Source organism: Gracilinanus agilis, chromosome 4, assembly GCF_016433145.1.
Source record: "Gracilinanus agilis isolate LMUSP501 chromosome 4, AgileGrace, whole genome shotgun sequence".
Classification (NCBI taxonomy): domain Eukaryota; kingdom Metazoa; phylum Chordata; class Mammalia; order Didelphimorphia; family Didelphidae; genus Gracilinanus; species Gracilinanus agilis.
The window spans coordinates 187,316,105-187,344,026 of NC_058133.1; the positions used below are offsets into that span (position 1 = coordinate 187,316,105).

Genomic DNA, 27,922 nt, shown 5'->3' on the forward strand with positions numbered 1-27,922 from the left:
GCCGCTCGGCCTCTCTGGCCGTAGGAACTGAAAGTATCTAGGTCAGGGTTGTCACACCTAACAGAGTCCCCCCTGAGTGGGCCGGCGGGCGGGCGGGCGGGCATAGCGCGGCCCCCGAGGCAACGGCGGCGCGGGCAGCGTCGGTGAGAGAAGCCCCGGGGGGCAGCAAGCACCCTCCCCCTCGCTCTCGTTCTCGCTCACGCCGGGCCCATGGCCGTGGGGAGGCCGCGGCGAGGGCGCGGGCAGGGGCGCGGGCGGGCGCGGCGCTGACAGGCAGGCAGCCAGGCCCAGGGTAGGGCAGGCAGAGGCCGCTCTAGCTGCTGCGGGCTCGGTCTGTAGGGCTGCTGGGAGGAGGAGGCAGCCCTGGGGGAAAGATGAGCGCCCAGTTGGAGGAGAAGGAGCAGCAGGAGAGGCTGAGGGAGGCCGCGGCCCTGGGGGACATCCACGAGGTGCAGAAGTTGGTGGAGAGCGGAGTGGATGTGAACTCCCAGAATGAGGTCAACGGCTGGTAAGTGGCCTGGCCGGCCGGGACGCGGTGCCCCGACGGCAGCCCAGGGTCCCAGCCTGGGGCCTTGCATGTGGGAATTGCCGCTCAATACCAGCAAATTCGATGAAATGCGGCCCCCAAACCAGAACCACCCCTGCCGTACCCAGGATTGATCTGAATTTGGGGTCGGGTCCACCTTCAAGATCCCTCCCCACATCAAAATCGTATAACCCCTTCTCATGGGGCTTCTTGGGGGACAGTTATGACCCTCCCCTCCTCCAATTCGCAGACTTCGTGGCCCGACTTCTCCCAGTATCTGAAGAGAACTTAGCCCTGTGCCTGGCTCGTAGTAGGTGCTTAAATAATTGCTGGTTCCCTCCTTTCCCTGTATATGGCCTATATCTCCTCTTCGAAAAGTTCCCCGTGGTGGGAGGCCAGCTTCAGTTTTTCCTTTGTATCCCCACACCCTAGCAGTTTCCTTGCATTTGGTAAGCGCTTAATAAATGTTTGTTGAATTGAATTTCGTAGTAGCCAACCTTACAGGCCCATGATGGAAGGAAGGGAGGAAGAGAACTGCAGCCCCAACTGAAGAGGACTCAGACCTTTTCGATCTGTGTCTCTCTGTCTGTCTCTGACTCCTTGTGTCTGTGTGTCTGTCTGTCTCCCTCTCTTCTCCCCCTCCCCCCCCAGGCTAAAAGGGTCTATAAAGAGATCTTACTTTTATGGTGGCTCTCACACCCATTTTGGCCTTGATTTTTTTTTTTTTCTGAAGGCACTTCAGCTGCTAGACTCCCGGAAAAATAAGCAGTAGAACTAAAATGAATTTTCAAGGAGTATGGTTTTCTCTTCCAAAGAAGTGGGTTTTGTAACACAGTACTTTTACTCAGTTATCTCATTGCAGGAGTAATTTCCTGTTGCTGAGTAGACTGGTCCCTTTCTTGTCAAAATAGAGTTTTTTAACAGTAAAGTTGAAAGTTACTAATTATAATCCAGGAAGAAGTTCATAAAATCAGAGGTTTAAAGCTGGAATGGACCTTTGAAGTATGTAATCCAATTTACTCCTTTTGCAGTGAGGAAGCTGAGACCTAGAAAGATTAAATAATTCAACCAGAGTTCCACAGGTCCAATGGCAGAACCAGTTTGAACCCATTTCTTCTGGCTCCTAAGGCTTTCTGCTCTATTAACAACCCCCCCACCCCACATTTCTTGACTCCCCTTGACCCAAATATATATCATTTTTTTCATGTTAGATCCTAGATTTAGAGCTGGAGGGGCTCATCTAAATTGCTCAAGGTTAGACAGGTCAAGATGTCCTCTACCTCCAAACTTAAGTGTTCTTTTTGCTATACTGTGCTACTTCTTGAAAAAATCTATTTAGAATAAAATTGAGTGGTGATGGACCTAAATGCTTTGGGTTTCAATGAATATTTATGGAGTATCTGTGCTTTCAGGGAGGAATATCATAGCAAAATCATAAGTTTTTACAGAATTTTTTGTTTATTCAAGAAGTAGATTTTGTGAACTTTGAACTAAGCTTGAAGATATTCTGAAGTAGAACCTTCCTTAACCTGCTTCTCCACTTTGGGTTTGATATCAAAAGCTCTTGAGCAGCTAGGTGGCTCAGTGGATTGAAATTCTAAGCTCAGGCCTAGAGAGTGGAGGTCCTGGGTTTAAATGTGACCTCAGATACTTCTTAGCTGTGTGCCCCTGGACAAGGCACTTAACCCCTTTACCTAGCTCTTATGCCTATATAGTATTGATTCTAAGATGGCTCTGGACCTTAGTCTCCTCAGGTGTAAAATGAAGATCTTCAGATCAGTCTGCTAAAAATCCATCCATTCATTTGTTTATTTATTTGTTAATTTTTTTATTTTTTAGAAAAGTTCCCCATGGTTACATGATTCATGTTTTTTCTTTCCCCCATATCCCCCTCCCCCAACTGACATGCAATTCCACTGGGTTTTACATGTGTCATTGATCAAGACCTATTGCCATATTATTGATAGTTGCCCTGGGTGGTCGTGAGTCTACATCCCAAATCATATCCCCATCAACCCATGTGTTCAGGCAGATGTTTTTCTTCTGTGTTTCTACTCCCACAGTTCTTCCTCTGAATGTGGAAAGTGTTCTTTTTCATTAGTCCCTCAGAATTGTCCTGGATCATTGCATTGCTGCTAGTAGAGAAGTCCATTACATTCAATTTTACCAGGGTATTAATCTCTGTGTATAATATTCTTCTGGTTCTGCTCCTTTCACTCTTCATCAATTCCTAAAGGTCATTCCAGTTCACATGGAATTCCTCCAGTTCATTATTCCTTTGAGCACATGTTAAATATTTATTAAGCATTTTTATGTTGTTGCAGACAATTTTATGTTTCATGTGGATACAGAGACAAAAATGAAACAATCCCTGCCTTAAAGAGGCACACATTCTATTAGAGGAAACAATAAGAATGCATATAAATAAACACAAAATTTTGTACAAGATAATTTGTGTGTGTTGGGGGAACACTGACTTTTAGGGATAGGATTGGAAAAGACCTCATGTAGAAGGTATTACTTGAGCTGAACTTTTAAAGGAAGCTAGAACTTCTAAGAGGAAAGTGTGAGGAGGAAGATAGGCCATGCAAAGGTAGGGAGATGGGAAATGTAACATTATTCATGAGAAAGAGCAAGTAGGCTAGAGCTTGAAGTGATCTCTATGGTTCCCAAATCTATGCTTCTACTAGGTGGTAGAAATAGAGACAAAAGTCTTTGCCCTCAATGAGCTTACCTTCTCCTGGGGGGGACAAATAAACTAGGACATCATGCTAAATCATTCAAAAGTAGTTTAAAGAAGGGAGAGTGCAAGTTAATTGCATAAGCATCAGATAAGTTATCATGTGCAGTGATGCCACCTTCTTACTGTTTTTCTGTTGTCAGCATTAGAAATAAGCCAGTTATGTGGCATGGCAAAAGAATATTCTATATGCATGATTTTCAAGCAATTCTCCTTCCTCTATGCTTTTTTCTAGTTATTTTTATTTTTAGGGTTTTAAAAAATATTTTAATTTATTATTTATTTTTAGCATTCTTTTCTTGTTAAATTTTGAATTCCAAATTCTCTCCCACCCTCCTACACTTACTGAGAAGGCAAGCAATATGATTATCAATTATACATGTGAAATGATAGGAAAGATTTTTCTAAATTAACCATATTTCAAAAAAAGGCAAAATTTTAAAAGAAAAAAACTTCAGTTTGCACACAGAGTTCATCAGTTTTCTCTCTAGCAGTGGATAGCAGTTTTTTATCATGAATCCTTTGGAATTGTCTTGAATCGTATTGATCAGAGTGGTAAAATATTCACAGTTGAACATTGTTACAAACTAGCTCTTACTGTGCACAATGATCACCCAGTTCTTTTCACTTCACTTTATATTAGTTTCATATAGTTGTTGCTAAATCATCTCCCTCAGAATTTCTTATGGCACCATTATACTTCATCACAATTATATGCCAAAACTTATTCAGCCAGTTCCCCAAATGATAAAAATCCCCTCAGTTTCCAATTCTTTGCCACTACAAAAAGAGCTGATATAAACATTTTTGTACATAAATGCCTTTTTCCTTTTTTCTTTGATCTCTTTGGGATACAGATCAAACAGTGGTATTACTGAGACAAGGGGAATATAGAGTTGTTTGTATTTTTTTAATATCCTTTTGGGAATAGTTCCAAATTATTCTCCAAAATGGTTAGACCAGCTCACAATTCTACCAATAGTTCATTAGTGTACCTGGGTTTTCCCCCCCCCCCACCTCCTCAAGCATCTGTTATTTCTGATAGATGTGAGATGTTACCTCAGAGTTTTAGTTTGCTTTTCTCTAAACAGTAGTGATTTAGAGCATTTTTTCAAATGTCTATAGATAACTTTGATTTCTTTTTCTTAAAACTGCCTGTTAATAGTCTTTGACTTTATCAATTGGGGAATGGCTCTTGTTTTCATAAATTTGACTCAGTTCTATACTCAGTATATATTTGAAAAATGAGGCCTTAATCAAAGAAATTAAATGCAAAAATTTTCAATATTCATTTTCTGTGGTTCCTTTTTAGCATAATGTAGTTCCCCTGATTATTTCATTTAATTAGGTCTATTTTTTCTTTTGCTTTGAGATTATGATTTCTACCCCTATATTTTTTTACTCTAGCAGAAACATTTTAGATTTCTGCTCTAGACCTTTATTTTAACTCAGTGTGTCAGTTTCAAGTGTGTCTCTTGTAAACAACATATTGTTGGATTCTGGTTTCTAGTCCATTCTGTTATCTGCTCCTTTTTATGAGCACATCCCATTCACAATCACAATTGATTACTAACTATATTTCCCTCCATCCCATTTTCTTCAGTGTCTTCATCCCTCTCTCCCTCCTCTCTCTTCTCTCTCTCTCTTTTTTCTCTTTCTCTCCCTTGTTTCCTCCCTCCTTCTTTCCCCCCTTCTTTCTCTCTTTCTCTCTCTCTCTGTCTCTGTCTCCCTCTCCCTCTTCTCCCTGGCCTCTTCTCAAAATTTTATTTTGCTTCTAACCACTACCTCCCTTAATCTGCCCTCCCTTTTACTACACCCCTCTCCCCTTTTTCTTATCCCCTTCTATTCTTGTTTCTCTCTTGGGTAAATTAAATTTCTATGTCCAACTGAGAGAGAGAGAGAGAGAGAGAGAGAGAGAGAGAGAGAGAGAGAGAGAGAGAGAGAGAGTGTGTGTGTGTGTGTGTGTGTGTGTGTATGTGTGTGTTATTCCCTCTTTGAACCAATTCTGATGTGAGGTTTAAACCTTGCCCACCCCATTTCCCCCTCCATCATAAAAAGCTCTTTTTTGCATGCTTCTTTTATGTGAGGAATATTTTCCCCACTCTGCCTCACCCTTTTCCTCTTCTCCTTTCTTTCTCACTTCTTCATTTTTTTTGGGAGAGATTTCAACATAATCAACTCATACCAGTGCCTTCTGTTTATGTACACTCCTTTTAATTCCCTAATTAAATGATGAAAAGGGTAGCTAGGTGGGGAGTGGGTAGAGCCCTAGGCCTAGAGTCAGAAAAACTCCTCTTTTCTGAGTTTCAACTCTGCTCTCAGGCACTTGCTAACTGTGTGACCCAGGGCAAGTCACTTAACCCTGCTTACTTCAGTTTCCTCATCTATAAAATGAACTGGAGAAGGAAATAGCAAACTACTCTAGTATCTTTACCAAGAAATCCCCAAATGGGGTTGTAAAGAGTCAGATACAATTGAAAAATGATTAAACAATAACAATAATGATTTTCATAGAAGTTACATGTATCATCTTCCCATATGGAAATGTAAATTTAACTTTATTGAGTCCTTTATTATTATTCTTTAATGTTTACTTTTTATGCTTCTTTTGAGTCTTCTCTTTGAAAGTCAGTTTTCTATTCAGCTCTGGACTTCTCATCAGGAATGTTTGAAAGTCCTTTCTTTTGTTAAATATCCATCCCCCTATCCTTAACCTCCCCTCCCCCAAGATTATATTTGACTTTGCTGGGTTGATTGTTCTTGGTAGTAATCCTAGCTCTTTTGCTTTCTTGAATATTATATTCCAAGTTCTCTACCCTTTAACATAGAAGCTTCTAATTCTTATGTGATCCTGACTGTGGTTCCACGATATTTGAATTGTTTCTTTCTGGCTGCTTGTAATATTTTTTCTTCTTGACCTACAAGCTCTGGAATTTGACTGTAATATTCCTGGTAGTTTTCATTATGGAATATCCTGATGGATTCTTTCAATTTCTATTTATCCCTCAGGATCTAAGATATCAGGGCAGTTTTTCTTGATAATTTCTTGAAATATGATGCCCAGGCTCTTTCTTTGATCATAGCTTTTAGGTAGTCCAGTAATTTTTTTTTAAATTTATTTATTTATTTTTTAATTTTAAACCCTTAAGTTCTGTGTATTGACTTATAGGTGGAAGAGTGGTAAGGGTAGGCAATGGGGGTCAAGTGACTTGCCCAGGGTCACACAGCTGGGAAGTGTCTGAGGCCGGATTTGAACCTAGGACCTCCCGTCTCTAGGCCTGGCTCTTAATTCACTGAGCTACCCAGCTGCCCCAAGTCCAGTAATTTTTAAATGATCTTTCTTGGATCTTTCTTGTAGGACACTTGGTTTTCCAATGAGGTACTTCACATTTTCTGTTAGGTTTTCATTCTTTTGACTTTTCTTTGAATGTTTCATGATGTCTCATGGAGTCATTAGCTTTCACTTGTTCAATTCTAATTTTTAAATAATTATTTTCTTCAACAAGATTTTATACTACTTTTTCCAATTGGCCAATTCTGCTTTTGAAGATGTTCATTTCGTCAGTATTTTTGTGCCTCTTTACCAAGCTATTAATTTACTTTTCAGAATTTTCTTGCATCTCTCCTTTCCTATCCAATTTTTTCTCTAGCACTTTTTATCTCATTTGTGTCCAACATTTTTCTGAGACTTTTTTTAGCTGTAGTCTTCTTCTGAGTTTACATCATGGCATCATGATCTTCCCTGCCATGTAGTAGCTTTTTATGGTCAAATTCTTTTGTTGGTTTGTTAATTTTTCCAGCCTATTTAGATAGAGAGAGTGTGTGTGTGTGTGTGTGTGGGGGGGGATTCCCTCAGACTATCCCAAGCTTCAGGCTTTTTCATGCTGCTGTTTTCAAAGGTAGTTCTAGGGATCTATAGGTTTTTTGTGCTCACAAGGGGATATTATCCTGGGAGAGATATAGTTACTCCTCTCCTGATCAGAACTCTGGCCTTTACCCAGAAAGACCCTGTGGTCCCTGAGGCCATCTGGGCCAGTGTTCTCTTTGCTTTGGACCTATCTGACTGGGGCTTCTGCTTCCTTGTGATTAACCTTCAGTGCCTCACTCTGTCCTGGAATTATAACCCAGAACTACATATGGACAGTAGAGTTGCCAATAATCACCAGCTGTGCCCCAGTCCCAGCAAAGGGTCCCCTGTAATCTCTTTTCTAACCAGTTGTTTGATGCCCTTATTGCCTCTGGGCTGGGACCCCTGGGAGCTGCTGCTGAGGCTGCTGTTGCCACTGCTGGGTGGGGGCTCCAAACAGGTCTCCACCCTGTTGTCATAGACTTCTGTCAGCCTCTTAAGTTTTCTTAGGCTAGAAAAATGTTTTACTCTAACTTCTTGTTGGTTCCGCTGCTCCAAAATTTGATTTGGGGCATTATTTTAAACATTGTTTGGAGGTGAATATTCAAGAGTTCAGCTGCGTGGCTGCCAGTAATTCCACCATCATGGCTCCCTCTAGTACTTTTTACAAGCTTTTGAAAATTCTTTTGATTTGCTTTGGCAAAGGGAAGTGGAGCAGAGAACATAATATCCTTTTTCTTTTTCCTTATAGGGGATTTTTTTTCCTCTTCAATTTTTGCATTTAAGACACACTCACATTTATTCAGTATGACTAAGAAAAATCTATTAAGAATGAAACAATGGTGACTACCCTAAGTTCCTCATTTTTACAAATTCACTAAAGATTTATTGAACATATAATCACTGATAAAGACACAGAAATGAAAAGATATACTTCTTATTTCCTCTCCAAGATGTAAAAAAATACTTGAGAGAAGTACATGGTATTATTAAACTTTAAAAGAAAATTAGAATTGTGAAATTATAGAAGGCTATATGGAAAATTAACATTTGAGTAAAGCCTTGAAGGATGGTTAAATTTTCATTGTAAGAGATGGTAAGAGCGGATAAGAAGGGTCTAAGCATAGGGAACACTGATTAAAGACACAGTAGTAATCACCTTTAACATTGAAGGTCTGTGAAGGTAAGGAGCAGTCATATGAAAGAGCCAAAAAAGTGAATTGAAGCCAGATTAGGAAAAGAAGGCTTTTTGTACTAAGATAAGAATTTTCCACTTGACTTGGTAAACAGTGTGAAACTGTTAAAAAAGTTTTCAAGTAGAGGCATGATGCAGTTATTAAACTGTCAGCAGTGTGGAGGATGAATTGGAAGTTTTTTAAGTTAATTTAAGCTGGCACAACAGTCCCAAACAAGAGGACATGAAAGCCTAAATTATATGGTGTAGGCAGTGGACAGGAGCAGTAGTTGACTTGACAGGAGTTGTTAATAGATGGTATGGAGGGAGAAGTAGGACTGAAACTTGATCCAGGTCTTGTCAATTTCACCTCACTTTGCATCCAGATTCTCTTCTTGTCTTGTTTTAAGAAATTGTTTTGCCCAGTGGTATGATCAGGTATAGGAACAGTAAGTTGTGTCCTTCACCTCCAACTTATGCAAACAGATAGTTTATCTCCAGTGAGTGAATTTCTTACTTCCAAAGGAAGCATATTTTTCTCATCATATTTCAAATAACTGGAATAATGATGAACAAAAAACAAAATAGTAAGGTCAGAAGAGAAATAGATTTGGGTAGAGGAGACTCATTTGACATACCAATAGAACTTCCAGTTATAGTTTCTGAAGCAGGCATTTAAAAATCCTGGTCTAGAACTGAGAGGTAGGAGAGAATGATAAGAGATTTGTTGCCGGGTACAGTATTAGCAATAATGAGCATTGTTTAGTGACTCAGGGAAAAACTCACTATACTGTGATGTTCTAACTACAAATCTAAAAATTTTAAGAGTTAAGGCTTCAAAATTGATTCCCACCTCAGTTGTAATTCAGACACAATGTATGCCCTTTTAGATGTCAAGCAATGAGTGTAATGGCACATGCAAAAGTGTAAAATACTGCCTAGGTACAAGGAGCTTTTACAATTGTACATTGCTAAGTCTTGTCAACTTAACCTCACTTTGCATCCTTATTTTCTTGTCTTCTTGTTTTAGCAAGTTGTTTTGCCCAGTGGTGTGATCACAGGTATACCAGCAGTAAATTGTCTCCTTCATCTTCAAACTTGTGCAAACAGATGATTTACCTCTGGCGAGTGAATACTTTACTTCTAAATGGGATATGTTTTTCTCATCATACTCCATTAGAAGTGCTCACTTAGCTCACTTTTCAAGTCACCTACATGTATGCAATATACAGTTACTTTAACTGATTAGAATCAAGAATGCATGGCACCATCCTACTAACAAGTTTCCCTTAGATAAGATTAGAAGTACTCTTCCTTTTTCTGGCCACCAAAATCAATAGATGATTATTTCCCCAAAATAACATTCAATCTATGATAGGACTCAGTGGCTTATAACCCAAAGGCATTTGGATAAGATAATAAGTGATATTGGTAAAGTATAAGTCTGCAATAGTCAGCAGCTGACCTCTTTAGGAATTGTTTAAACTAAGGGTAAATTAAACTCTTCCTAGGAGCCAAATGGATTTTTCTATAAAACTTTACTCTTCAAAGTAGTACCCTAACACTGTCCCAGAAGTGGGACCACCATTGTTTAGCACATCTATATTCAGTCTGACTTTGCAGTCATTTATTTCAGTTCATTAATATGACAAGGGAAAGTGGGATACATCAAAGCAGGTTAAATAATTTACTTTTTATACCTATAATATGCATTCTGTTGTAACCACTGGGGATTACTTCAGTAGATATTATTTATTCTTTCATTTCTGTTAGGCAGGGTAAGATGTCTATGTGCTAATTACATTTCTATCCAACACTAAGCCAGTAGTAGCTCTTCAAATCATACCTTACTCTTTAGTCTAAATAAGTTATTCAGAAATTGCTTTTGTAGAAATGGGCAGAATACATTAGAAGAATATGTAATGGTTAGGGAGATATTTTGTTAGTTTATTTGCATTTAACTACAAAATTTATTTGGAAATTATAACCTAGACATTGACTTGCTATTAAGTGGTTGATACATTATGTACCTTTGGGAAAAGAATAACAGGTAAATATGCAAGAAATTGAATCAGCTTTATTTTCCTGGAAGTTATTACTTCCAAAGACGTGTAATCTAATTGTATGGACAATACTTCTAGCCATACAAATCACAATTCTTCTTTTTCATTATTTTCCACTCTCGTCAGTGCCTTTCTATAAATGTTCTATTCAGGCTGTCTGGGGCTTCCTCTAAGTCTGTTGACATTTTTGTGGGTACCAAGAGAGCACACATGCTACCTACCTGTCCCTCAGTTTCCCTTAGCCCTTACTACATAACTGGATCACCTTTTCTAGTCATATACTTCTCAAGTGACATCCTTTTGCAGTACTTTCCTCATGTAAAATTTGGTTGGTAATATGTTGCTACTTGCTTATATCCAATATGTCTTCCATTGCCTTTGGGGATTTTAATTCTTTTAAGATATACAGTGACTAGGAGTTACATAGCATTATTTTAAGGCTATTGGTGTTCAAATTTGTTTTTCCTTTTGTTTCAGGGAGAAACTTTGAGACTGTTAAAAGCAGTATACAAATTCCCAAAACTCAGTCCTGCCTCCTTTTTTCAATTCTGGGCTCACCTCATTGTCCATGCTTAAAGTAGGTTCAGGAACTAAACAAAGGTTATCCTCCCAACTGCATATCAAAAGCTGGACAATAAACATTCCATATTGATTTGGTTTTCCTTTGTGGATAGTTAGGTTGAACACTTTTGAGTGATGAGAGATCTCATTTAGGAAGCTCTACAATGTTGAGTTTTGATGCCATTATTACAATAAACTGCAAACAAGTACTACAAGCAAGAGGACTTTTCTGTATATTGAATATCCTCTGTGACAATGACAAACACTTTTGGTAAGCATGGATCTTCCTTTTTTTATTCCTCAGTTATTATCAGTGATCTGCAAGACTATGGTTAAAGTCAATTCTTTAAAAGTTAAAGTTAAACTGTTGCTACCTCTTTTAAAGACTTATACGAGTTTAGCGTTCATGAAAAAAAGTCTTGTTGGAATAGAGCTTTTAGAGTTACTTATTTATAATTAACACAATAAACACAGTAGCATCTTATATCATTACAACTCTTTCAGTCAGTTGTATGACCAAAAATGTGGTCTGCTATTGAAAATCATTTGCAAAAGCCTACTTAACTTGTTTACTTCTCATACATGCATCATTGATGCTCTTGATGTAAATGTAGGTTATTCTTTTAAATATTTTGTAGAAATGAGAAAATAGATATATAGTTCATGGTTTTTAATTCTCTTGGTCACCTTTTCTTTTTTTGGAACAAGTCCAAAACTGTTTTTCAAGGCTTTGGCATCCTTCTCTTTTCAAATATCTTGAGAATTGCATTCTTGACACTTTCAAAATTATCTTGCCTCAACCACAGAGCTTCCCTGTGTATTTATAATTTAGTCCAGTTGCCTTCCTCTTCTTTTTTTCTTTATTCCGTCTTTCTCCATAAGACCTAATAAATGAGTATATCCTAAATTGGTGTTGTCCTTGGCTACTGTGGCTCTTTGCTTGGCACAAAGAGCAAATATTGATTGGTAAGGCAATTTCTGGGGTCTTTACATCTCCTTGTTTTAGCAATTGGTTTAAAATGATTAAAATTCTTTAGAAAATGATAATGGTCAGCAATGTCAGTTCTTAGTTTTTTCACATTTTTCATCATCAATAGCTCGTTTATAAGTCAGGTTGGAGTTGCTTTATTATGTATGCCTTATTTTCTCATTTTTGTTTTTCTAGTTTGGTATTTTGATTTTGGCTCCAACAAGTCAATGGTCATAGTATACAAGTGACTGATTAAGCATATTGGTAACAAGTCTGTTACAATATAAGCAGAATTTTTTTATGTTATTTGTTTTCACTATACTCAACACCTCTCATTCCTCTTATTTAAAAAAAAATCATTGGTTGTAGACATAAGGTTTCTTATATAGTCAAAAAGCCTTTGACTCCTTTTTTTGCACTAGAATTGTGTTATCTAATATATTTTCACTGCTCTTTTGCCCATTTTTTTATTGAAGGCACTGAGTTTTAAATACATGTTGATTTAATCTGCAGGGTCTTCTTGAGTTTTTAATAGAATTTCTTTCTGTCTTAACCCTTTGCAACATGCACATAAGCTGCATTTATTTTCATGATGGTCTTCTTGCAGACAAGATCTTTGCAATAAATAGCCATAAAATGATGTTTCTTATTGCTTGTGGAACTAAATAAAATCAACCCCTTTATTTGTCTCTCCAAGTAAATCCTGTGAGCCATCTTTCAGTTTGCCTACAACTTGTTTTTTTTTCTTATGTTTTCTTTTTTAGCAATGATGTAAAATTGATGTCATTCATTTCCTCCAATATATATCCACTCATTGGTCAGTGCACAGGGTCAGTGCACAGGGATTTCATATTTATAATACTAAAAACTAAGCTAAAATGAATCCTCATATAAGTTATTGGGAAAAGATTATGATTACCATTAAAAGAAGAGAATAATTAAGAAAGTTCTCATTTAAAGGGAAGAGAAAAATAAAAGGAAGAGAGCTCTTTCATTCCCTTTAAAACAAAATTCTTTTGTCAAAAGTAATTTGAGTGATGACCAAATTGAGACTACTGGAAGGTGATCTGGGAAAAATAATTGAGTACAGTTGATGTATCTGAAATACTTTTTAAGGGCCACAAAAATTTAACCTAGTAAACATAATTTTTCAAAAATGATTTGGGCACTTAGCTTTTTAGTAGATTTTTAGGCTCTCGATGTTAGCAATGCTCTTCTCATAATTAAATTTTTATTTATGTTAATAATTTGTGAAAAATCATTTCAAAATCTCAAATTCTTCCTTCAGCCTCTTTCAAATCACTGTTATCTCCATCATTTAGGACCTGTTTGCACTGGGCATGCAAACGAAATCATGGTCAGGTAGTCTCTTACCTGCTAAACTCAGGAGCTGACAAAGAGATTCTTACCACAAAAGGGGAAATGCCAGTCCAACTGACATCAAGAAGAGATATCAGGAAAATTATGGGAGGTGAGTCTGGACCACTGAGCTACTTCTGATTATGTCCAACCTCAGTTTTGGCTCATGATCCTGTTTTCTGTGCTGTAGGCTATATTAAATAACCATTTATGAATGTTTATCAACTGCATACTGCAGATTATTGTATTACATATTGGGGAAATGTGCAGAGTATTATATTACATATTGGGGAAGGCATGAAGTTTGGATGAGACCCATTTTCTGTCTACTTAAGAGTTTATTCTCTAATAGAAAGGGTAAAAGACAAACGTAGATGATTATTATATATAGCATACAAAACTGTTAATTTTGTATTATGTATTAATTCAGTGTTATGTAAGATCCAAGGTGGCAAGTTGACACTAACAGGGGATGAAGGTGAAGCCTTTTTCATAAAAGAGGTAGCATTTGAATTAGAATTTAAGGGATGGGTAGGAATTTAGCAGGAAACATGGAAAGGGAAGTAAGTCATTGTAAGCTTGAGAAAAAGTGAGCAAAGACGTGCAGGTAGGCATTTTCACAACAAATTCAGGAAGCAGAGAGGAATCCAGTTTGACTGCATTGAGAGGGAAATGAGGGCAAAGAGAGAGGCAATACCAGATTGAAGAGGGCCTTGAATGCCTAAACAAAGGAGTTTGAACCTTGCTTAATAATAATAATAATAAGGAGCTACTGGAGGGTTTTTTTATAGCAGAGGTGGGACATGATTACATTTATCTATAAGAAAGATCATTCTTCCAGTGTTATGAATTATTTCACTCCTGAATGGAGGCAGGAAGAACTGTTAGAGGATAGTTGCAATAGTCCATGCAGGTGGTAATGAGGGCCTGTCCAAGAATGATTACAGTTGGAAAAAGAGATGAATGTGAGAGCTGTTGCAGAGATGAAATTGACAGGACTTGGTTGCTGATTGGATATGAGAAGGAAAAAAAGAAAATTAAAAGATTTTTTGATGACTCAAGGTTTTGAACATGAGAGACGGCTAAATGCTATTGCTATAAATAGAAATAATGAAGTCAAGAAGGAAGACCCAAGTACAAAGGGAAAGATAATAAGCTTGATTTTAGACATGTTGAGTTTGAGGACCTACTAGGACATTCAGATAGAAGTGACGGGCCAAGATAGCAGAGTGGCAAGAAACAATACAGTGAGCTCCACTCACCAAAAAATACTCCAAACACCAAAAAATGTGCAAGATTAAGCCATGATAGTGAAAGTTAGAAAAAAGTCACAATTTGTCTATCCCTGGTTGACATCCCAGGTCTGTGGACACTGGGGAGAAGGTCAAGCTAGGAGTACACTGAGTTTGGAATATTCTTGCCTAATATAATGCTGGACAAAGGTAAGAGTGGGTTCCAGACTATATCCTGACACTACCAGATCCATTGCTGTATACCAACACTGAGGACAGGTGCCAACTGGTAGCTTTGTTGACCATTTCTTAGTTCCAAGTCACAGATAAAAGGCAGACTAAGAAGGGAACCTATAGGTCCTTGGTAGGGAGGCCTGGAAGGCCCTGAGTGGTATACCAAGAAAGGAGGAAAGTTTCAGAAGCAACAAGCAATGGTGTGGCTCAAACCCTAAGAGTGGAGTGAGGTGTCAGTTCTAACATCTCACCCAGCTCAAAGAAGAATAATCATGGCAGGAATGATTCCCAGACCAAAGGAGAACCTGTAGTTCTATCACTCTGAACCAGCAGTTTTCTAGCTGGCTGATAGGGGCCAGATCCAGAAGCATTATCCTGTTGCCTAGATCCAGACATAAGTTAGGATTTGAAGGGCTCAGACCAGAGGGGCAGCAGTCAGATTTTGATCTGGCTCAGACTACTTGGAAACACAACCTGTTCTTAAGGGCCTAGAATAATACAATTCTCACTATGCCAAGAACGCAGTCAACAGGATCAGCTTAGACTTTTCCTCCAGAAGTGTGGCGAACACCCTAACCTAATATCAAATCTAAAGCCAGGATTTAGACTGGAAGAATGAGCAAACAAACAAAATCCCACCAAAAGAGCTCTTATTGTGGCAGGGAAACTCAAGACACAAACAGAGAAGAAGAGAATGATTCCAAAACATCTGCAAGCAAAACTTCAGAGGAAAACACAGCTTGGATACAAACTCACTGAGAATTCCTAGAGTAAATGAAGCAAGTGTTTTTTTTTTTTTTTTGTTTGGGTTTTTTTTTTTTAAACCCTTAACTTCCATCTTAGAATCAATACTGTGTATCAGTTCCAAGGTAGAAGCATAGTAAGGGCTAAGCAATAGGCTTAAGTGACTTGCCTAGAATCATACAGCTAGGAGGTGTCTGAGGTCAGATTTGAATCCAGGATCTCTTGCCTGACTCTTTATCTGGCTGCCTGAGGCAAGAGTTTTAAGAATAATTTTCTTAAAAGTTTTTATAAATGAAATGAGAGTACTTGAAGGAAAAAGTGGAAAAGAACTGAAAGCAATAGAAGAAAGTATTAGAAAAGGAATTAGCAGCTTGACATAAATCATACAAAACCTTGATGAGACTACAAGAAATATTAAGACAGAATCAAAAGATTGGAAAAAAATGTCTTGTATCTTATAGCAAAACAACTCACCTGGAAATCAGATTGAGAAGAAAAGAATTTAAGAATTATCAGACCGCCTGAGTGCCAAAACAAGAGTCAGACATCCTGTTTCAAGAATCTTAAAAAGAAAAATGTCCAAATCTCATAGAACCAGAGGGCAAAGAGAAAATGAAAAGAATCCAATTCTCATTGTCTGAATTAAAAAAGAAAACTACTGGGAACATCATAGGCAAAATCCAGAGCTTCCAGGTCAAATGAAAAGTACTGGAAGCAGCTGGAAATAAAGAATTCAAGTACTGAGGAGCCAGTCAGGATCAAACATGATTTAGCAGCCACCATGATAAAGAGTGGAGAACTTAGAATACAATATTCCAGAAGGCAAATGATACTAGGGGTAAGAAATAAAATGGATATAAAAGGATAGATTTTAAAATATTATGGTTTTTAAAGATTTATTAACAGCCATTAGAAAAATGAAGCCATGTGCCATATTAAGAGTTAGTTTAAAATTTGCAGGCCCTGTTACCTTTTCCTCCCATCCTGGCTCCACTCAAGATCACCAAAAAGGAAGTACCCATCAAGTCTTTCACTATTTATCCTCCTATCTATGTGATTATGTAAGAGAGGAAACCAGTTGGCCCTTGGGAAATGTCATTTGAAAGAGCCCTAAATGTCCACAGGAAGTTTAGATCAGGGACCTCAAAATTAGTTCAAGGACTCCCAAATTTCCAATATCACATGGGTTATACCCAAGAATAACAGCCAGCAAAACTGTTTAATGCTACAGGGAGAAATGGATCTTTAATGAAATAGAAGACTTCAAAGCATTCCTGATGAAAAGACTAAGTCATTATCCAAACTTTGAAGCTCATATACAGTAATGAAGAGAAACATAAAAAGGTCAACATGAATAAATTGATAAAGGACTAAACAAGGAGGATAAACTGCTTACATTCAATTATGGAAAAATGATAGATGTATCCTTTCTAAACCTTATCATCTTCAGGGACCTTCAGAGGAAGTCCAGTTAGACAAGGTCTGGGGGTCTACCTTAGACAAAGTCTGGGAATAGTTCTATTATGTCATTTTTTTTTTAAACCCTTACCCTCTGTCTTAGAATGAATAGTAAGTATTGGTTCCAAGGTAGAAAAACAGCATGGGCTGGGCAATCGGGGTTAAGTGACTTGACCAGGGTCACAGAGCTACGAAGTGTCTGAAGTCACATTTGAACCTAGGTCCTTCTTTCTCCAGACCTAATGTGCTATCCAATGTGCTACCCCCCAGCTGTCCTAGTTCTTTTATATCTTGATCATCTTAGGAATGAAGAAAGAAGAGAAGAGGAATACATTGAGAGTAAGGGGTGGGGGAGGAAAGGTATGGGAAAATTATCTCATATAATCAGAATGTATAAGTAGACATCTATGTAGTAACTGAAAAGGAACTCATCTGAACAGTCCAAAAGAAGGAATTGTATTCACATACATATAGAGTCAGGTTCAAAAATACATTTAACTCAACAGAGAAATAAGAGAAAAATGGAGAGGGGCAATTAGAGAGAGGTTAGATTAGAGGAGGGATTAGTCCTAAGCGAAACAAATTCTAAGAATATATAAAAATATTTATAGTTTTTTTGAGGTGGCTGAGAATGGAAATCTGTAGGGGTGCCCATAAATTAGGGAATGGGTGAACAAAGTATGTATATAAAGATGAAAGAATATTATTGTGTTAAACTCTTATCAGGATTACAGAGAATTAATGATGAAACATGCTATCTCCTGATAGAGAGATGAATGAGTCAATGTAGAATAAAACAGCTGGTTTTTTTTGGATATGGTCTATGTGGAATTTGCTTTGGTTGACTATATATTTATGTAATGGATTTTGTTTTCCCTTGTGTTCTGGGTGCCAGGGGTGGGGGTGGGAGGGTGATGATGATGGTGGGGATGGGATGGAAGTAAGAGTGAGTGGGGGAGAGAAAAGAAGGCAGAGCTTCAGAGAAACTCAGAATTACAAACCCTTAGGAATGAAGAAAAATAAAGAGGTCAACATTAATGAATCATGATAAAGGTCTAAACAAAGATAAATTACTTACATTCATATCTGGGGAGATGATAAATGTATCCCCTTTTATCATAGAGAGTCTTCTCCTCAGGCAAAGATTGGAAGTAGTTTGTGATATCTTGATGACCTTAAGAGAAGAATGGAAAGAGAGGAGAAGAGGAGTATACTAGGTAGGAAGTGAAAATTATTTCACATAATCAGAGTGTTCAAGTAGACATCTACTTATACAAAGAAGATTCAGGCAAGCAGATGCTCCTCATAACTTCATTTCCAATCTGAATTGGTCAAAGGAGGGAACGATATAGACATCCACACACAGTGTTGGGTACTTAACATGTATATAGGAAAAAGATGGGGAGAGAGACTTAGAAGATTAAGGAGGGAGTAGTCCTAAAAAAACAATTTTAAGAATGTAAAAATAAACTATTCTCAGCAATAGCAAGATCCAGGACAATTCCAAAGGACTCATGGTGAAAAATGCTATCTAACTCCAAAAAAAAGAACTGGTCTAAGTCTGAATGCAGATTGAAACATAATATTTTTCACTTTATTTTTTTGTGTGGGTTCTTTGTAGGTCTGTTTTCTTTCACAACATAACTATTATAGAAATATATTTTGCATGATTGCATATTTATAACATATTAAATTGCTAGCCATCCCAGGGAGAGGGAGGGGGAAGAGTAAGAGGGAGAGAATTTGTATTTGAATTTTAAAAAACTGTTAAAAATTGCTTTTACATGTAATTGGAGAAAAAATGCTATTTTGAAAAGGATATAAAAATATATTTATAGCTCCTTTTGAGGTGGAAAAGAATGAGAATCTGAGGGAACTTTCATATATTTGGGAATGGCCAAATAAATTATGATACATAAATGTAATGGAATACTGTTATATTATAAGAAATGTGGAAGGTATTGTTTCAAAGAAACTTAGGAAGGTTTACATGAACTAAGATAGAGTGAAATTAGCAAAATCAGAAGAACAATTTATATAGTAACAACTACATTGCAAAGACAACTTTGAAAGACTCAAGATCTCTTATCGATGCAGTAACCAACCACAATGCCATAGGACCAGTGACAAAGCATACTACCTTTCACCTGATGGACTCAGGATGAGAATGAATATGACCAATGTGGAGATTTGTTTTGAGTAACTATTCCTATTTGTTTATCAAGGTGTTTTTTGTGTTTTGGTTTTTTTTGCAATGGAAGAGGGAAATGAGAGGGGAAAAAGAATAAATTTTTAATTGAAAAAATAGTAGTAAAAAACCCAGACATTACAAAGAAGTCAAGAAGTGTGAGGACTGGGAAAAAGACATTGGAATTAGCAATAAAGAGATCATTGGTGACAAGTGTACAGATGAAAACCAACTTGACTGGGGAAGTGAGAAAGTCAAGGCAACAGAGAGAAGACAGCTTTTTTTGGAGTTTGGCTTTGAAAGGAGGGAGAGAAATAGGATGCTACCTGAGGGTATGATTGTGTCAAGGTAAGGGTCTTTAAGGATAGAGGAGAGTGGGGTGGGCTTTTTTATAGGTGGCAGGATAGGAACCTGTGGAATGAAGAGAAATTAAAATTAAGGAGAGAGAAGAGATGATGAAAGGAGGGGCCTGGAGAAGAATGGAATCCCTCTGTACAAGTAAAGGGGCTGGAATTGGCAAGGAGAAAGGACCACTTTATCTTCTAAGGCCAGAACAAAGGAGGAAAAAGGAGATTTGTAATGGGTAGCCTTAGTGGACTATGAAGTAAATCCCTTTACTGAGAGGGAATTGGGAGGACCAGCAAAAGGTCTGTCCACTATGTGGAGTGCAATAGAGAGTCCTGTAAAGAAAAGTGAAGGGATTGTCATGCAGAAGCAAAGGGACAGTTGAGACTGGGAAACACAAAGTTCTAGTGACTTCAGCCATTATCATTGCACAACTTTCTTCAGACACATTCTATAACACTGAAAAAGGAGCAGAAGTGGGTAGGGCTGGGAGTAATCAATGGTGGAAGTACAGAATGAGAAGAGCAGCACTAAGTTGGTGGGGCAAGATTCAAGACCAGAGAACAGAATACATTTGAATTGGTTAAAGAGTCAAGATTTTGAAGAAAGGGAGAGTGAGGCTAAGGAGGTAGGTCAGTAGGGAAGTTTGGAGGTGACTGAGGACAGAGAATAAATAATCTTCTGCATAGATGCAGCTGAAGTCATGGAAGAGAATGATATTACTAAAGGTGAGAGAAGATACAAGGGTTGAGGACACCTTTGAGATGTACCTATGTTACAGGTTTGAAAGGAGAACGAATAGGCAGTGAAGAGTACAGAATAGAAGCAGTCTTATAGAGATAGGGTAAAAGAAATCCAAGTACAGTTTCTTTGAAACCAAAGAAGTATACACAATAGGAAGTAATGACAGGTTCTTTCAAAAAGCTGCTGAGGTAATGGAGGATGAGAACTGAAGAAGAGTCATTGGATTTGATGACTAAAGGTAGTGGATCTTTGAGGAAGCCTTTTTTTTTTTTAACCCTTATCTTCTGTCTTTGAATCAATACTAAGTATTGGTTCTGAGGCAGAAAAGCAATAAGGGCTAGGCAATTGGGATTAATCGATTTGTTCAGGATCACCCAGGTAGAAAGTGTCTGAGGTCAGATTTGAACCTAGGATCTGCCATCTCTAGGCTTGGCTTTCTATCTGCTGAGCCACCTAGCTTCGCTGAGAAATGATTTTTTGATAGTGTGGAGGTAGAAACCAGATTACATGGAGTTAAGGAGAGAATGAGTAAGAGATAAAGAAATGTTCATTGTAGACAACTCTTAAAAAGGTTTAGCAGTGAGGAGAGCTGAGAGATAAGATGGTAATTGGGTGAAGTCAAAGGAAAGAATTTTTAGAACTGGGAAGACCTGAATAAGTACATTCAAATGAGGGGTCAGTGAAAAGAGAGATTGAGGATGTGAGAAAGGATGTGACTGCTGAAAAAAGGGTCTGGAGGGAAGTGGGATGGAATGACGGAAGGAATGGCTGGATGAATGAATGAAAAATATATTTATTAAGAAATTACTCTATGGGAGAACCTCAGTGAACTGATGCAGAGTGAAATGAGCAGAACCAGGAGGACATTGTATACAAAAAGTAAAACATCGTGGAACAATCCAATGTAATGGACTTTGCTACTAGTAGTAATGCAACAAGCCAGGACACTCCTGAAGGACTTAGGGAAAGAATGCTGTCCACATTGAGAGAAAGAACTATGGGAGTAGAAATGCAAAAGCAAAACCTGTGATGTCATTTATCACATGTATATATGGGTATGTGATTTGGGGTTTAGAAAATCACTATATCAAAAATGAATATGGAAGTAGGTGTATCAAGTGATAACATTTGTACAACCCAATAGAATTGGCTTGTTGGGAGGGAAAGAAAATGAATCATGTAAACATGGAAAAATATTTAAAAATAAAAATAAAATAAAAAAGTCATTACTATATGCCAAGTGTTATGTTAAGTGCTAAGGATACAAATAGGAAAAAACAAGACATGGCTTCTAAAGAGGTCAGATTTAGGATGGTTGGAAAGACCCCAGAATCTATTAAAGATTCAGCAGATGGCAAGACCTAGGGGTCTTTAGATACCACCAGATAAGGGGACTGCCCAAGGAAGGTCTAGAAAGCATAGTGAAATGGTAGATGATGGTAAAACCTGGGTGGCCTTTCATCTTACTGGAAGACTTTTTGGTGACTCACATCCAAGAAACAGTCATGCCCCTCTTTCCCACAGTTGCCACATGGGCTTTAGACAGCCACGGTTGGGGATGAGGTGAAGGGAAGGCAGTAGGTTAAGGCCTATTCCCTCCCTCACTGTGATTCTACTTGCCAGTCTGGCCTTTATAGGATTTCATTGGATCAGGATCTGCCAATGAGTAGAGAGATTTTTTTCTATGATTAGTGAGGACAAAAGTGTGAACGATGATGCTAAGAAGTTTTGAGGAATGTGAAACTAAGGATCCCATGCCAGATGGGCTGTCTTCTCAGTGAAGTAGGAAGCCAGGTCATCTGCTACAACTGCTGAGGAATGGTTTGGGGGAAGAGCTCAGGGGAAAAAAAGATTTGGAACAGATACTATAGGGAATAAACAAGGAGTTAATAAAAGTAGGAGTAGGATTGTTGAGCCTCACTGAAATGCCATAGTCATAGTGGGTGAAGTCAGTTTGATTCCATGATTTCTTCCAGGGAAAAACAGCAAACCCAGTATGGGGGGTGGGGAATTCTTGTAACATAATCACTGGCCAAAGTATTTGTCATGTACCTAGTTTCCTAATGGTGTTTCTTTCTCCTTTTCAGTGGAAGATGATGATGATGACCTTCCAGAGCTGAAGAAAGATTCAGAACTGCCCTTTGTTCCCAATTATTTGGCTAACCCCCCTTTCCCTTTTACCTATACCACCACATCAGATGGTTCGGCTCAACTGCAAAATGGGAGGTCCTCCACACCTCCAGCATCACCTCCAGCAGATCATTCACTTCCCTCAGTACCACCTGGTGAAACATCTCGTCTAGGGTCCTTTTCACATGACCATACCTCCTTGGCAATAGTCCAGAATGGGGATATGTCTGTCCCCTCTGCCATATTTAGAAAACCAGAAAGCACAAAACCTGGGCCTGTTTGTCAACCACCTGTGAGTCACAATCGCTCCTTATTCTCTCCAGTCACACCCAAGCCACCCGTGTCTCTGGATCAACAGAATGGGACTTTTACAGGACCAACACCAGCATTCCAGCCATTTTTCTTCACTGGAGCTTTTCCATTTAATATGCAAGGTAACTTGTTAGTAGACCTGCTCTTAGGACCAGGCAAATAGTACAGACCCTGTGTTTCATCATCTACTCCTTTGTGAAGTACCAAGGTTGCTGGTAATGATGGTACAAGTGTACTATGAGGCTACTACATAGGCACATGCAAAAGAAAACAAGTAAATAAACAGAAATAGCTGTCATGGGTTTTCATAAAACAAGGCCCCAAATTGATGGGGGCAGAGGAAAGAAGACCAAAGTTTCTAAGGAGAGCCCTTAAAACCAAGGATCTATATTTATAGTTCTGTGATTGATATTAATCTGAGATAAGATTTTACATAGCAAAATTGCCTCTTTTTTAGTGATTCATCATTTTGAGATTTGATACATTCTTCTTAAAATTTTTATTTAATTGAAGATTTGACACATTCTTTCTGATAGCTTCTGCATACTTTCTGCTTAAGCTAATCTTAGTAACCAGCTAGCCCCCCCTACTTTTTACCTACCTACCTTCTTTCCCTTCTTTTCCTCCCACCCTTTAGTAACCTTCTTCTTAAACCTGTTTATAAGCTTTTAATGGCTGACATTCAGCCTTGTCCTTTGTAATATATAAGACAACAGCACAGATTATACAGTAATAATTGATATTTTTAGGGTATACCATTTCTTTCAGTTTGATACAGAGCTGGTCATGGAAACTCATCCAAGATTCCATAGTAAATCAGCTATACAATTCAGTGCAGAAAACAAACATTTAAGTATGTATTATGTCTCCAGCAGAGGAAAAAAACAAAATGAAAATAGGCCCTTCCCTCTAGGAGAATACATTCTAATAGAATTCTTTTCCCATAATTCTGGAATTCCTGAGTCCTGTAGATCTTTATAAAAGGGAAATTTTCTGAAAAGCTATTCATGTGTATATTCTAATAACATAATGATTTTCAGCTACTTTGATGATGAGCTGATCAAAATTACTTCTATTAGGATCCATATTTTAGCACATAAGAGTTCTACCATGAGTTGTGACAAGTTGTAGCCAGGACTGGAAATCAGAAATTTGCTTGGTGGTGAGTTGCATCACTAACCTGCACAGCTTCAGGAACAGAAATTTCATCTGAGGAAGATTTGAAATTAAATGGGATAAACTATATATAAAGAGCATTTTCAGTGAGTTGGATTTTTTCCTAGAAGGCAGCGATTTGGTTTTTTTTTTTTTTTAAAGTACCTTTTTTACCTTTTTTTAAGAGCTGGTACTCAAGGTGAGAATTCAGAATCCATCTCTTCGAGAAAATGACTTCATTGAGATTGAACTTGATCGACAAGAACTCACCTACCAGGAATTGCTCAGAGTGAGTTGCTGTGAACTGGGGGTTAATCCAGAACAAGTGGAGAAGATCAGAAAGTTACCAAATACTTTGTTAAGAAAGGTAAGAATGTGGGGTCAGGTTTGAGTACTTGTTTTTTTGAAGTCAGAATGCTACATTGATACTCCCCCTCCCCCCATTCTTGTTGGGCTTTGTGTGAAACCTAAATAGAAGAATATTGGGTTGAAAATTAGCTTGGCCATATTTCTCTAAATTCTTTTCTATCTATCAAGTCTGGAGATAGTCTGTCATCCCTGAAGACGTGAAGGAGAATGTTCTAAATTAGCTAATCAGCTGAACCTGTCCTAATGGTCATTTGTTTTCAGCTACCCTCATGAACTGATTTCAGTGCCCTCTTCTAGTGTTTAAAAGTTAGATCATTTGAGGTATTTTAAGATATGCACATAACCACCAGTACTTTTGGGTTCCCTGGCTTAACAGAATGCTCAGGGAGAGCTGATGTGCTCACTGTGGTGCAGTGGATTTGATTGTGAGACTTTGAATCAAGAAGATCTCAGACTCTGAATCAAGAAGATCTCAGTTTGAATTCCATAGCAGACCTGTACTAACTTTGGGACCATAGACAAGTTATTTAACCTCCGTAAGCCTTAGTTGTCTCTTCTTGATGTTAGCATCTACCTTCTCAGATTGCTGCAAGGATCAAATGGTAAATGCAAAGCACTTTGCAAACCTTAAAGCATTACATAAATGCTATGATTAATATATACATGTATGTAACCCTGATTGCTGTCTCAACTCTCCTCTCTGCTTTTTTTTTAAACCCTTACCTTCTCTTAAAATTAATAGTAATATCAGTTCCAAGGCAAAAGCGTGCAATGGAAGATAAATTACTTGCCTAGTCACCCAGCTAGAAAGTGTCTGAGGTCACATTTGAACCCAGGACCTCTTTTTTTTCCTGGCCTGGTTATCTACTGAGCCAACTAGCTGCCCCTTCTGTACTTCCTTTAACCCCTGATCACTGGCAGTGGAGATTTGTCTCGTTTCTGGAACTGAAGAAGTGCCAGGGTGTGGGCATCATGCAGCACATTGTACATTCATATGGAAACAAATGGATCCTCCATTATTCATTGTTACTCATTTTTGTTTTAGGACAAAGATGTCGCCAGGCTTCAAGATTTCCAAGAGCTAGAACTGGTTCTAATGATAAGTGAAAATAACTTTCTGTTCAGAAATGCTGCATCAACACTGACTGAAAGGCCTTGCTATAATAGGAGAGCTTCCAAACTGACTTACTAACCGCATCAGGGATCCTTACCATTGAGTATTGGGATAATCCAAGTCATTTCCTAACCAAGGACAGACCGTTGATCTAAAAATCAAGACTAATGCCCTCATTTCTGCACAGTTACCTGAGAGGGTCACAGGTACCCCAGCATAGTGCATACTAACACAGTTCTGCCCTATAGCCCTCAATGACAATTGCAGGGCAGATTCAGTAACCTGTTCTGACCAAGTAGAAACCCTGACCCCACAAGCAGTGGTGCTGCTCTTCCTTGTCTCTTGGTGCACAAACTCCTTGCTTAAAGCTTCAAATCCCTGAAAAGTTGCCCAGAGAGACAAAATCTAAAGGTTTCTTTATCTGCAAAATGAAAGATCCCCCAGGCAAAGGGGCAGAGGGTGGAGCTTATTCCTATACCAGACTCTTAAACACTAATTTGATGAGAGGTAATGCTCCTTTCCTGGTGGTGAATGCACACAGCTCCCATTTAGTATGAGCTAAATGGAGTAGGGCCTGGCCTGAAAAAATCTGTCTGGCTGAGGACAGCGTTTCAAAGCTTCAGTATACATTGGGGGCGCGTACAGGTACTAGACAGACGAATTTATGTGACTTGCAGGTATAAGGTAATGTATTCGTAAATGTTACTCAGGTTAAAGGTATTTAAGGCTACAGTATAACATACCCTAGTTGTAAATATGCTGTTGACCAAAATAGCTTCCCTCCTGGTTTCCTTTGTAAAAACCCATTCGTGACCACTTGTCTGTTCACAGTATGAAAATCATTGCCTAGAAAATTGGTCTCTCAGTATTCCCTTCTTAGTGGTCACTAGAGGTCTCTCTAATGCTTCCTAAAAGAACAACCAGATTTTTTACTCCATGAAGCAATTACTGTCATCGACATGCTTAATTTCAACATGTAAAAGAGCCCAAATGCTGCAGTCCCAAGGTCTTGGCCTTCATTTTCCATTAGAATTGAAAAGCAATTTTAAGGCTGTTCTGTTGTTATTTTGAAGGCTATTGTGAAAAACATGGCAGAAAAGGGGTTGGCATCTTTATTTTTATATCAAAAATAAAGGTTATTTTAAAATTATTAGAATTTCTATGCAACTTGAAACTCTTTGTTGCTTTTGTAAGCAAATTATGTTGGGTCTTTGAGTTTTGTGTTTTTCTACTTAAAGCCAATTGTAAGCCTCACATGACCTTCTGGAATAAGTTAATTGAGAAAAACTGATTAAACTCTTGTGCATGGCATAAGAATTTTTTAATGGATTAATTCAAGATTCTTTTTTTCTTCCAGTATCTTTAGTGCTAAAGAAAAGCTACTGTCTTGTTTAAACTAACAGCTTAACTTCAGAAATAAGAATTAGCACACTTAAACAAACAAGATGGTGGGGGACAGGAAGCCAGCTGTTGAGTGGCATCCCTGCTGTCTTAGGAAGCTTTTTTCCCCATAGTGCCTATAGTTTCCAAAGAAACTTAACTTCCTAACTGTGTTAACTTAATTTTATTGGAACACTACAATTTAGTGAGAATGTACAAAAGATGTCAGTGGAATAGAATTTTGTCCTGAGGTAATGGCCTCCTGCTGCTACCTAAATGCTGAAGCTGGGTTGAGGTGTTTTTCAAGGCCAGCTTAATACTATGTCAGTCTGTTGCGCAACTAAAATTCTTGTCCTACCAAATTACTGATTGTGACTTACCCTTGTACTAGGTGTTTGTATAGTAGAATGAAGGTTATTTATTACTTACCTACTTTCTCCTAAGTGGTTTAGGGTAGAGACCTCCCTTGTGCTTCAGCCAACTGGAAAGTGAATTTATCTAAAAATACTAACCGTTCTTTGTTTGCTTTGAAAAAAGATTGAATGAACATTGTACCGATATGATTCAGGCCAGGTCTCTAGCAGAGGAAATAAGCCTAGGATTACCTCTCACCTCAGACCTACTTGGAATAAAAGTCTTCCAGCCATTTGTGGTAGGAGTTGGTGGCTGGACATGTCTTTCCAATGTAGCGACAGGTAGACACAACCCAGGGTAGTTCTCAAGCTTATTCTTGCCTTCAGTCAGCTCCAAAAACAGTCAAAACAAAGGGACTTGGGGACCCAAAGGTTTATTTATTATTGGCCTCTTCTAGACTTATCCTAAACTGATCTCTTCCGAAAACTTGTGTATGGTCAGTTGGTTAAAACTCACATTTAGCATCTGAATTATAATGCAGAGTTGCTGGTAGGTGAGTTTAATGTCTTAATCTATGCATTCAGAGAAATATTTTTATATGCTTTGTGTAATTTATAACAAGGATTTTTTTTAGCTTTGTTAACTGTGAATCTCCCCCAACTGCATAATTAAAGCATGTGTTCACACCATGTATAAACATCTGAAGGTTTTTCTCTTCATGCATTGCTGACTATTTAAACATAACGAGTATTATTAAAATTAAATATTAACTGCCTGAAGCCTGGATTATTTCATTCCTGGTTCTTGACAAAAGCAAGTAAACTAGGGGAAAGTCTGGGGCGGGTGGGGGGGGGGGAAGAGGGAGAGAGAATCTTTGGAATAATAGACAGATTCTATTCCTGTTCCTTCTGCTGTAGCCATGT

The 27,922-nt window shown here is 38.2% G+C and overlaps 1 protein-coding gene across 2 annotated transcripts; it reads left to right on the forward strand.

Moving 5' to 3' along the window:
* Window positions 1-270: 270 nt before the first annotated feature.
* Window positions 271-27,774, forward strand: ANKRD40 (ankyrin repeat domain 40). Of its 2 annotated transcripts, XM_044672743.1 has the most exons (6): window positions 271-508; window positions 13,204-13,352; window positions 14,357-14,374; window positions 22,273-22,749; window positions 23,968-24,149; window positions 25,197-27,774. In XM_044672743.1, the coding sequence occupies exons 1-6, from the start codon at window positions 375-377 to the stop codon at window positions 25,341-25,343; spliced, it is 1,107 nt and encodes a 368-aa protein (XP_044528678.1). In that variant the 5' UTR covers window positions 271-374; the 3' UTR covers window positions 25,344-27,774. The 2 variants fall into 2 exon arrangements, with proteins under 2 accessions (XP_044528678.1, XP_044528677.1); XM_044672742.1 differs by lacking the exon at window positions 14,357-14,374.
* Window positions 27,775-27,922: the final 148 nt, after the last annotated feature.

What these genes read in the sequence shown, in the direction of transcription:
- ANKRD40 (XM_044672743.1), top strand. Translation starts at nt 375, where the DNA reads ATGAGCGCCCAGTTGGAGGAGAAGGAGCAGCAGGAGAGGCTGAGGGAG. An exon ending in CAGAATGAGGTCAACGGCTG is followed by an intron (nt 509 to 13,203) that starts GTAAGTGGCCTG and finishes TCCATCATTTAG; the next exon opens with GACCTGTTTGCACTGGGCAT. An exon ending in TTTTCCATTTAATATGCAAG is followed by an intron (nt 22,750 to 23,967) that starts GTAACTTGTTAG and finishes CCTTTTTTTAAG; the next exon opens with AGCTGGTACTCAAGGTGAGA.